This window comes from Aulonocara sp. 'chitande type north' Nkhata Bay, linkage group LG5 (genome assembly GCF_057382095.1).
Source record: "Aulonocara sp. 'chitande type north' Nkhata Bay isolate Kocher_YH1m ecotype deep benthic linkage group LG5, A_spYH_male_GT1.1, whole genome shotgun sequence".
Taxonomy (NCBI): domain Eukaryota; kingdom Metazoa; phylum Chordata; class Actinopteri; order Cichliformes; family Cichlidae; genus Aulonocara; species Aulonocara sp. 'chitande type north' Nkhata Bay.
The window spans coordinates 5,846,816-5,859,357 of NC_141348.1; the positions used below are offsets into that span (position 1 = coordinate 5,846,816).

The following is a 12,542-nucleotide window of genomic DNA, read 5'->3' on the forward strand; positions in this document are numbered from 1 at the left end:
AAATGGACAGAATTTGGGGGTTTTGTGTGCAAGACATTTTTAAATAATTCAAGAACTTCATACTGAAAAGTGATGGCAGTTGTCTCACTGAAAGGAACAGCAGCTTCACGTCAAACAATTTGAGACTTAAACACAGGGGACATGACAGACTCACACACTGAAGACACGGCAATATGAACAACATAGTGAGGAGAAACTTAAACATACCACTAAACGGGGAAACAGAACTCAACAACATAGAACCAGCTGAAGCCTAAACTCAATAACTATAAAAACTAGAACATTATAACACAAAAGTCACCAAACTCAGAATGCTGGGTAAAAAAACCCAGAACCATGACACATGGTATAAATCTCAAACACTGTAACAATGTAAACACTGTTCACTCTCATATACAGACTGAGGTGAAACCTGCACAGCGTATTCTGTAAAGAACTACAGTAACTATATGGACTGTGTATTGTGTCTACAGATGGTGTGTGTTAATTTACCCCTGTGCTGGTCAAAGCCTTCTGCTGATGTGTGAAAATGTTGTTCACATCCTCTGTCAGTGTTATTTGGTTCTTTCTGTGCGGACTCAGCAGGCCCAGCCAGGGAAGACCAGAAAGCAATAACTGTGTATGAGGAAAGCAATAACTTGGTTGGCCCCCTTATCAATTCAGACCCGAGTGGAATAATCAGCAGCTTGAATCAGAATGAAGAAAAAAGCTGAACTGATAATATGTGAAATGTCATCAAGAGAAGAGCAATAATAAAGGAATCAGTGAGGTGCAGTTGTTTTTGCACTTGTGTTGTTTCATTCAGAGATCAGAGTGTAGTTTCCTGTGCACGCTCACTCATTCACACACTCACTCACTCACTCAAGGCCATTTCTACACAGGCTGTCAGCTGGGCCTGAGTTAGGCCTGTCTCTCGAATCATTATTTTCTTTTCTTACTTTTATTCTTATTCATCATTTTACCCAAACATCTTTATATTTAACTGATTATGTTCTGATCAATATTGAACATATTTAACTGTCAGCAAATTTCTCTCTGGATCATAATTCTGTGTTTAACCCTTACAACATTTAACACTATTTTTCATGTTCAAAAGTATAATGACAGATTAGTGACACAGTTCTCATCTTCTCAAACACGAATAAAAAGTTTGATGATGGATCATGTCTACACATTATTACAGTTTTTGTCCGTTGCTTGAACACATTTTGCAAAACTTCGCTCATTGTGCCAAAACTCTAAACACAAGTAAACATGACACAACCCTGGGAAATATACCATTCACATCTGTGCCAAACTGAAACTCTACTCTCAAAACCTAAACTCTGCTGTCGAAACCTAACATTCCTTTGTCAAAATGTAACTCTGTTGACAAAATGACACATACCTGCATCACATGCAAACACTTACAGATCAGGGGGAACACACTAGTCTACTTCATATAAAACACTGCAGTCTTTGATTTTCATTGTTTATTCAGAAGGCATATTTTCAAACAACCAAAAACGCAAATAGGCCTACTCAATATTGTACATTGCAGTACCATGAATTCAGATAAAGCAAAAAAAACAAAAGAACAACATAATACAGTAATAGAAAAAACACTATACTGTAAACACAAAACATTATGACAATTGTGCATAAGTGGGCTCATGGATCCCGCCGTCTGTTGGGGTCTGGCCACAGGACCTCATCAACATCGCAAGCAATGTCTTCTCCCGCTGGGCACCGGGGAAAATATCCTCTTGCATGTCGAAACCATCCATGGATTGCTGTCACCTGAATGTCGCCGCAGGCCTGTTCCATTGCCTGCAGAAGAGGCATGCGGGCATGTGGTTGGCGGTCATATACACGCCATCTCCAAGCCGAAAAAAATTCCTCTATAGGGTTTAAAAATGGTGAGTAAGGGGGCAAGTATACCACTTCAAGTTGGCTGTGGTTGGAGAACCAGGCCTGGACCAGAGCAGCCCGATGGAAACTGACATGATCCCATATCACCACAAACCTGGGCTGATCTGTTCTGTACAACTATATCATGGAGAGCATCTAGAAATGTGAGTATATGTTGGCTATTGTATGGACCTAGTTTTGCATGATGGTGCAGAAGCCCTCGAAGGCTTATGGCGGCACACAATGTGATGTTTCCCCCGCGCTGCCCTGGGACGTGCACAATTGGCCTTTGGCCAGTTACATTACGACCCGTCATCTTGTTTTGCACAGGTCGAATCCAGCTTCATCAATGAAAATGAATTCATGAGGCTGTGCAGCTCCATCCATGGCCAAGATTCTCTGTAAAACAAAGAGAACATATTACTGTACTACAGTGCTACACATACAGAACCCTCACCCATCACACAGGTACCTGTGTAGCTCTCAGGATGGATTCATGTGGTACTGAGTTTTCCCAAGATGCGTCTGATGGTGGTGATGCTCACATGGTTTATGTTGTTGAACACTCGCCTGTCTGCAAGTATTTGCTTTCGTAGCTGGTGGAGACGAATGGCATTGTCTGCCCTCACTAGGTCCACAACGGCAAGTTCCTGCTGTTGTGTGAACAGGCGTTGGCGTCCCACCCCAGAAGGTCTTCGAGTCATTCTAGAGAAATACAACCACATATTGTCATCGCTTTGCTTATTTGTCTTACAGTACTTTACTGTATATACTGTATCATCCACTGTACAACACTGTACTTCAATATAAGTAATCATGGTATGTTTCACAGAAACTACCACTTTGGCTGCAAAAGGAGCATTAGCACCCTGCAATACCCTGTACACTTGATATGGTGATATACTGTAGAACAGTGCTATAAAAACCATCTGAGTAGAGTAGAAGGTAGAGAGGTGAAGACAGACCTGTTTCCTAGTTGGAATGTTCTTACAGTTTTTTCTGATTGCTTAAGCACATTTTTTGTAACTATTGGCTAATTTTGCAAAACTCTTCACACAAATAAGAAAACCTGTCACCCAATAATCAAAACATTGTAGTTCTCTTGCAAAAGCAAACACAGCTAGATTGCAGTTTTTCTCAAATGTTAAAACACAAAAGCCAATCCTGTAACCCAAATGACCAGTAGTCTAAACACATTTACTAAATGTAGCCACTATTCCAGTACCATAAACACATGTCACATGAAGACACAATTCACAAAACACAACCCTCTGTACTCATAAATCTAAACACATTTTTCCTTGCTAAAACACATGTTGCAAAACAACTCTGCTCATATTCTCAAATGAAAGCCCATGTGATGCAAAATGCTTGCCACAGTCACCAATCTTTGAACACAGGGAACACACCTGGCGTCAGTCACTACACACAACGACTCAAAATTGAAGACACCTGTTGCTAATGATGTGACCCCACCTATAAAAGCATAGTTTGGTGAAGATGCCAAACAATCACAATGGATGAAGGCATTCGAGCGTGCGGAAGGTGAAGAGCTGCAGGCCAAAGAGGAAGAGGGGTTGAGATCAGAGGAGGAAGAGGTGTTGAGATCAGAGGAGGAAGAGGTGAAGGCCTAAGAAGAAGAGGAGTTCGGAGTAGAGGAGGAAGAGAAGGAGGCCAACAAGAGAGAGGAGAAGGTCCAGGTGGGAGAAGAAGACAACCTCGCACCATCATAACAGATGATATGCGAGCAACAGTAATTGATCATGTCATTGTCCATGGCATGACAATGGCTGAAGCGGGACGAAGAGTACATCCAAACCTGAGTAGGTTCACCGTGGCCACCACTATCAAGGCATTTAGACAACACAACAGGTGTAGTACGCTATTGCTTTCTTTGTCACACTACAGTTTTACAGGCCTGTGAAAGTGGTCTGTTACTTTACATGTAGTTTTACATATAAATCAGTCAATTGGCAACACATGTTTCTTTCTTTAGAGCTGAAAGAATGCCACATAGAGGTGGGAGGGTTGCCATATTCACAGCGGCACAAGAAACCCTCATTGCAGATATGGTCCGTGAGAACAACTGCATTAGACTCCGAGAGATCAGAGACAAAGTCATTGCAGATAATGTAAACTTTGAGAACATTGATGCTGTCAGCGTGTCCACAATAGACCGAGTTCTCCGGCGCCAACAGATGAGGATGAAACAGGTCTACAGGGTTCCCTTTGAGCGCAACTCTGCGCGACACATAGAACAACGTTACGAGTATGTGCAAGTACGTATACATCCATGTCCACAGTACAGTTAGTGGACATACTGTGTTGCTTAGTGGCCTACATTACTTCTGGACAATACTGTGCTACCTGATTGACCGTTCTGAACACCTGTACGCTTTTCCATGTTCACAGAGGATAATGCAGTTGGACGCGATGGCCAGACCCCATGAGTACCTCTTCCTGGATGAGGCTGGCTTCAACCTCCCGAAACAAAGGCGAAGAGGCCGTAACATCATTGGCCAAAGAGCCATCTATGAGGTTCCTGGCCAACGGGGGGGTAATATTACTCTTTGTGCAGCTATGGGTATGGAGGGGCTTGTCCTTGGGTCTTACAACACCCAACGTCTCCTCATCTTCCTAGAGGAGCTAAAAGACATCATCCTGGACCGTCAACAACACCATCCTAGGCTAGCACATCACATGTATGTGATCATTTGGGACAACGTCCGCTTCCACAAAACACACCAAATCAGAGAGTGGTTCACCACCAACAGTGACCACTTTTTAAACATCTGTCTGCCACCCTACTCCCCTTTCCTGAACCCTATAGAGGAGTTCTTCTCATCATGGAGATGGAAGGTGTATGACAGACAGCCATACACAAGAGAGAACCTTGTACGGGCAATGGAGCTGGCCTGTGCTGACATCCCAGTGGAGGCCTTCCAGGGATGGATTCGCCATTCCAGGGCGTTTTTCCCGCGGTGCCTAGCAAGGGACAATATAGCCTGTGATGTGGATGAGGTGATGTGGCCCAATGCAGCTCGGCGACATGATGCCGCACAGTGACTGTGTGTAATACTGTAAAAGGACCGTGTAGACAATAAAAAAAGACTTCACACCCTGATCATGTTTCCGAGAGTACTGTTGTGTGCGATAGATTCTGTTTTTGCATTGAGTTGTGTTACAGTAGTGTACGTACATGCAGGATGTTTTTATAGATTTATAGTCTTCATGCGAAACTCACAAATCTAAATGCCTAATCCTCTGCAGGGTTCTATGACGATCCGTTACTGTACAGTTTATAAAAATATGCATTGGCAGTTATGAACCAAAGAACCTTCTCACAAATTGAGCATTGTGTTTTCAATTGTTTTGCTGTAGTGTGTAATGCTGTGTATAGTGTTTACAGTTTTGACAACTTCGAGCTGCTCTCTTGGTGTGGGAGTTTGAGTTTTGCAGTGGGAAGGTGTGGTTGTGTTTATGTAGCTTTAGAGAAGGGTGTTGTGTTTGGACATTGGGGGACCTGGTGGTAACGTTTGTGACATGTGTTTTAGCATTTGAGAAAAACTGTAACTCTTCACACCTTCGTAAAAATGGTGTTTCCGTATCAAACAGTTAACACAAGCCATCATCTACTAGGCACACAATGCACCAACTACACACTGATGGTATGAATACAAAACACATCTGGCTTTTGCTTTCTCTGTGCACAAGGTAGGCTATGTCAGTTTGAGCTCATACTTCTGTCATAGATCCGTAAGCATAGAGGGATCCAAACTTCAAGTACTGGTGTTTATTCAAACACATCAAAACAAACACAAGTGTTTATTTCCAAGTATAGGATTATTTGCAATCGCCATAATGACTATATGGGTTACTTGGTCTGCAGTGAACATGCTTCCTCTGCCCCCAGCATCTGGTCATCTAGCAATTCTGTAAAGTAACAATTTCAGTATTTTTACATCAATGGTATTGGTGTGTTTCTCATTGGCATATGGCAGTGCTACAAATCTTTGTGCGAAGTGACTGTACTAACCGATTCTCATTTCAAGATGTCCTTATCAGAATCAGAATCAGAATGGGGTTTATTGCCAAATGTTGAGCAGGTTTACAACATTAGGAAATTGCTGCGGTGCTTCAGTGCAAACGTGCTGTCATAAATAGCACTTAAATAGACATGGAAAAAAATAAAAGTAGGGATAAGAATTAAAAGTGCTACGTGGAAAGATATGTGCATGAGATATACATGAGATATATACATGAGAATGAGAATTAAGAGTGCTACGTTGAAAGATATATACATGAGTGCAGGTGGTGATCAGTGCCAAACATAGAATGATGCAGTGAACACAGCGTAGGGTCATGTGTTAGTGGCGGGTACAGTCATACGGTTATTGTTCATGTGTCCAACAGCAGAGGGGAAGAAACTGTTCTTATGGCGAGAGGTTCTGGTGCGAATGGACCGGAGCCTCCTGCCTGAGGGGAGCAGGTCAAACAGACTGTGTCCAGGGTGAGAAGGGTCAGCTGAGATCCGAGCTGCACGCCCCAGTGTCCTGGAGGTGTACAGGTCCTGCAAAGATGGGAGTCTGCAGCCAATCACCTTCTCAGCAGAGCGCACAACACGCTGCAGTCTCTGTTTGTCCCTGATAGTGGCTCCAGCGTACCACACGGTGATGGAGGAGGTGAGGATGGACTTGATGATTGCAGTGTAGAACTGCATCATCGTCCGTGTTGGCAGGTTGAATTTCTTCAGCTGCCTCAGGAAGTACATCCTCTGCTGGGCTTTCTTGATGACGGAGGTGATGGTGGGCTCCCACTTCAGGTCCTGGGTGATGGTGGTACCCAGGAAGCGGAATGAGTCCACAGAGGTGATGGGGGTGTCAGTCAGGATGATGGGGGGGAGTGGGGCTGTGTGCTTCCTGAAGTCCACAATAATCTCCACTGTCTTCTGGGCATTCAGCACCAGGTTGTTGTGGCTGCACCAGGACACCAGACGTTCAACCTCCCTCCTGTAGGCAGACTCGTCCCCGTCCGAGATGAGTCCAATAACGGTGGTGTCATCTGCAAACTTGATTAGCTTGACAGACTGGTGGGTGGAGGTGCAGCAGTTGGTGTACAGGGAGAAGAGCAGAGGAGAAAGAACACAGCCCTGAGGGGAGCCGGTGCTGATGGTCCGGGAGTCCGAGACATTCTTTCCCAGCCTCACATGCTGCTTCCTGTCCGTCAGGAAGTCAGTGATCCACCGGCAGATGGGATCAGGCACATTCATCTGGGAAAGCTTGTCTCGGAGATGGTCTGGAAGGATGGTGTTGAAGGCAGAGCTGAAGTCCACAAACAGGATCCTGGCGTAGGTTCCTGGGGAGTCCAGATGCTGCAGGATGAAGTGTAGGGCCATGTTGATGGCGTCATCTACAGACCTCTATATGCAAACTGCAGGGGGTCCAGGAGGGGGGCCGTGAGGGTCCTGAGATGGGAGAGAACTAGGCGCTCAAAAGACTTCATGACCACAGATGTCAGAGCCACGGGTCTGTAGTCATTTAGTCCAGTGATCCTAGGTTTCTTGCTACAGTGTAGCGGCTCGAGTTAGGCTGGACCCGTTGGCCAGCTACCCTCAGGGACATTCCACGGTTGATTACATGGTCCACTATTGTAGCTCTGATGTCATCAGCAATTTCTATTTCTTACTCTTCCTATTCTTCCTCTCCCCCCTCCTCATCCTCCTCTCCCCCTCCTCGTCCTCCTCTTGGTCCTCCTTGTCCTTGTTGTCCTCTTCATCCTACTTCTTCACCTCCACGTCCTCTTCCTCGGCCTCCTCTACTTCTCACTCTTCCTGCTCCCTACATTGTACTCCATACACAGAGCTTACCTGTATTATAGTGCTTAGGCTGATTGCAAAGTGAACTAATTATTAAACTAAAAAAGCTTTCACATGTGACAGTGTGCCAGACAGTTGGCAAAATAGTGTAAATAATGTCCGTACATGTGTATAGTTTTGCTAGGAGTGCGTTGATCATTTGGGAATTGAGTGTAAATCAGTGAGTTGTGTTTACAGTTCTGCAAAAAGAGTGCTGTGCAGTGGATTGTAGCTACAGGTTTGCAAAGTGTGTGGTACAAAATGGCAAACTAAGCGCAAAGCAGTGTTTGTGCTTTTAGTTTTGCAAACTCAGTGAGTGGTTTTGCTATAAGTATCAATAGTTTTAGAAATTGTGCTGTAAGAATCACAGTTAGGGTTTAAGCATTCAGAAAAACTGTATTACAGATGCCACTGTGAAGCAGCTTTGATGTGGGTGGACTCTCTGCCCAGCTTCCCTCATAGCCAGTCCGTGGTTGATGACATGGTCCACCAAAGTTGCTCTTATATCATCGGAAATATGGGTCTGTGCATGGCCTCTTCGAATTCCTCCTCCTCCTGCTCTCCCTCCATCCATGCTTGCAAAGTTCTTGAATTGGCTGAACTGAGGGCTTTTTGTAGTTGGCTAATTGGTGTTCAGTTTTGCAAGTAAGTGCCTTCAGGTGTGTATTTGAGTGGTTGCAATTACCCGATGTGTTTTGCATTTTGGATACATGTGTTTTCCAAATGGCATTTTGTGAACGAAGTGTCTTATGTATGAAATAGAGTGTAGTATGCAGGACCATGTGTGTTGCATAATTGCAACTAGGGTGCAAAGCAGCGCTTTTGTTTAAGGTATGAGTACATGTGTTTGAGGTATGGTGACACAAGCTTCAAGTTGTGTTACTTTAGTCTAAGCATGGGTTTATGGTAAATGGTAAATGGCCTGCATTTGTATAACGCTTTTCTAGTCCATAGGACCCCAAAGCGCTTTACACTACATTCAGTCATCCACCCATTCACACACACATTCACACACTGGCGATAGCAAGCTACATTGTAGCCACAGCTGCCCTGGGGCGCACTGACAGAGGCGAGGCTGCCGGACACTGGCGCCACCGGGCCCTCTGACCACCACCAGTAGGCAAACAAGGTTAGTATCTTGCCCAAGGATATTTGGCATGCAGCCAGGATGCAGCCTGGGATCGAACCACCGACCTTCTGATTAGTGGCTGACCTGCTCTGCCACCTGAGCTACAGCCACCCCGTTGGTTTGTAGTGTTCAAGCAACGGGCAAAAACTGTAATTCCGGTTCTTTCGGATTCTTTAGGGCCAAAAAGACACGGCTCAAAAGTGGTCTTTTACTTGTGATCTTTATTTTACATATCCAGGATATGGAGACCTGAGCACACAGCACACAACCCCAGGTCTGAAGCACAAACGGAAGCCTAGGTATTTATATACTTGCTCTCTAGTGTGCATCAAACAGCCTAGTTGGTTTCACTTTCACTTGATTCTACACTGAACAAAAATATAAACGCAACACTATTGTTTTTGCTCCCATTCTCCATGGGATGGATGTAGAGACCTAAAATTCATTCCAGATACACAATATAACCATCCCTCCCAAACAGTGGTCACAAATCAGTCCAAATGTGTGGTAGTGGGCACATCTGCTATATTGAGATAATCCATCCCACCTCACAGGTGTGCCACATCAGGATGCTGATCTGACATCATGAGTAGTGCACAGGTGTGCCTCAGACTGCCCACAACAAAAGGCCACCCTGGAATGTGCAGTTTTTTGCGCTATTGGGGGTCTGGGGACCCAGAACCGGTCAGTATCTGGTGTGACCACCATTTGCCTCATGCAGTGCAACACATCGTCGCATGGAGTCTATCAGATTGTCAATTGTGGCCTGTGGAATGTTGGTCCACTCCACTTCAATGGCTGTGCGAGGTTGTTGGATATTCGTGGGAACTGGTACACGCTGTCGTATACGCCGGTCAAGCACATCCCGAACATGCTCAATGGGTGACATGTCCGGTGAGTATGCTGGCCATGCAAGAACTGGGACATTCTCAGCTGCCATCTGCCCTGAACAATGTGAACCATGATTCATCCGTGAAACGCACACCTCTCCAACGTGCCAGACGCCATCGAATGTGAGCATTTGCCCACACAAGTCTGTTACGGCGACGAGCTGGAGTCAGGTCAAGACCCCGATGAGGACGACGGGCATGCAGTTGAGCGTCCCTGAGACGGTTTCTGACAGTTTGTGCAGAAATTGTTTGGTTGTGCAAACCAATTGTTCCAGCAGCTGTCTGGGTGGCTGGTCTCAGACGATCTTGGAGGTGAACCTGCTGGATGTGGAGGTCCTGGGCTGGTGTGGTTACACGAGGTCTGCGGTTGTGAGGCCGGTTGGATGTGCTGCCATATTCTCTGAAACGCCTGTGGAGACGGCTTATGGTTGAGAAATGAACATTCAATGCACGGGCGACAGATCTGGTTGACATTCCTGCTGTCAGCATGCCAATTGCACGCTCCCTCATTGCTTGTGGCATCTGTGGCATTTTGCTGTGAGACAAAACTGCACATTCCAGGGTGGCCTTTTGTTGTGGGCAGTCTGAGGTACACCTGTGCACTACTCATGATGTCAGATCAGCATCCTGATGTGGCACACCTGTGAGGTGGGATGGATTATCTCAATATAGCAGATGTGCCCACTACCACACATTTGGACTGATTTGTGACCACTGTTTGGGAGGGATGGTTATATTGTGTATCTGGAATTAATTTTAGGTCTCTACGTCCATCCCATGGGGAATGGGAGCAAAAACAAAAGTGTTGCGTTTATATTTTTGTTCAGTGTAGCTGCAAAAGCATGCAGTTTCCTGTCAGGACTTTTTGGCACAGAGTGTACTCAGAGTTAGGCCTTTCTTATATAAAGCAAAGTCATCAGCATACATTTGAGATGATAAATTTAAACCTCAACAACACACAAAATCTAGAGATTAGAACAGACATTTTAACTACTCAGACTACAGAGTCTCTACCATCTCTGACTATTTTCAACACATTTTAACATATAAGGCTGAGTGTCAAGTCCTTTTATCCCTTCAGCTGTGATGGCAAGGGGCAGCCATGGGGACTTTAATCTTTCTTCACTCCACGTTACACGATAACAAAAATATACTAAGAGCTGCAACCTTGTTATTCAAATTTTACTCATATTTATTTTTTCTTTTACTACTCACAGCCACAACTCTGTGATTACAACCCGTCAAATCAGTGAATACAAGTGCTCACTTCTCAGTTCACAAAAACATATATTTTGTACTTTGACTTTTGCAAAAGAGTCACAAAATTTCAATTTGTAATTGAAAGGGATAGGGGGTGGTGGCGGGTATGGGGGTGTCGGGGACAGACTGAATGGTTGGTTTTCTCTGTCCTCTGTCCGCCATTTTAGTGGATACTTAGCAGAGACATTATGCAGCTGACAGCAACTTATAATGATAATATGTCTCTAATTCATCTAACACAGCTTACTTGTAGACCTTGGATATCAGTTTGAATAAATAACACTTATTTTGGTGATCTGCAGTGGAATTTGCTTGTATAGAGGTTTTGCATGTAACATCATGCGCAGATCACTTAAGAACTGTCCACCATACTCGATGCAATAAATGGTAATGATCATGTCCAATCACTCATGTAGTTTACAAGAAGTTACCACTTTTTCCTCCTTTACAATTCCTATAAGCCCTCCACGATTGGGTGCAGCAATCATCAAGGACAGAAGAGAATTTTTTTTTAATCACTTTCCTGTTATTTCAGATAGAAGAATATAAAAAAGCACCAAATTAATGAATAAATGCATCTGATAAATAGTATGACAGTAAAACAATTATAAGTTATCTGAATTTTTAAAATCACCGTGTGGCAGGGTCTGGTTTGTGGCTCAGGGTTCAGGGGAGGGTTGGAGTAGTGGGTTCAGGGTGTGGTGTCAGGAGAGGTGGCTAAGCTGTCATCCCTGTTGGACAACATCTCACATCACACTATATAGGGATGCACCGATACCGGTATCGGGTATCGGCCTCGATACCACATTTTCTAAAGTACTCGTATTCGTTAAAAGTCCCCCGATACCGAGGACCGATACCACGGTCTGAGACCTGTCTATGTTTGAGCGGCATGTAAGGGGTTAATCACAGGCGCCGAGTGCCCGCCCCCAGGCCCCGGCTGCAGCTCAGAGCGGGGAGAAAGCGAGGCGAGACATGTCAGCTGTGTGGAACTATTTCAAAGTGAACGAAGACGCGAAAACAAAGGCGGACTGCAAATTGTGCTCAGCGAAATTGTCCAGAGGGGGCTCTAAAGGTAGCGCATTTAACACAAGTAATTTAATCAAGCACCAAAATCCCAACACGACAACGAGTACAAAGAGTTTACCCACACTTATTTACCCACGCTTATTAGCACAGAGGAGCATAGCTGATGCTATAGCAGTGGGACGGAAAATAGTTGGGCATTTTAAACATTCCGCCTTAGCCTACTCCCGCCTCGAGGACATTCAGGGACAGCTCAACCAGCCAATAAAGAGACTGCAGCAGGACGTACAGACGCGCGGGAACAGCACGTATTACATGCTCCAGTCCCTCATTGAGCAAAAGCGAGGGCTGGGGGTGTCCGAGCATGAACTCCCTGACTATCTCACCGCTCACCAATGGGCTCTTATGGAGACGACTGTTGCCATCCTCGCCCCCTTTGAGGAACTAACTAAAAAAGTGAGCAGCTACGACGCACTAGCCTCTGATGTCATCC

The 12,542-nt window shown here is 44.9% G+C and overlaps 2 protein-coding genes across 8 annotated transcripts in view; both read left to right on the forward strand.

Annotated features, from left to right (window-relative positions):
• LOC147329773 (receptor-type tyrosine-protein phosphatase gamma-like) overlaps positions 1-12,542 on the forward strand; it is a 407,188-nt gene that overhangs the window by 175,252 nt on the left and 219,394 nt on the right. The window lies entirely within an intron of this gene.
• LOC147329776 (uncharacterized) lies at positions 3,851-4,966 on the forward strand. The gene is made up of 3 exons (XM_086291109.1): positions 3,851-4,169; positions 4,303-4,763; positions 4,942-4,966. Exons 1-3 carry the CDS (start codon positions 3,897-3,899, stop codon positions 4,964-4,966), a joined length of 759 nt encoding a protein of 252 aa, XP_086147235.1. The 5' UTR covers positions 3,851-3,896.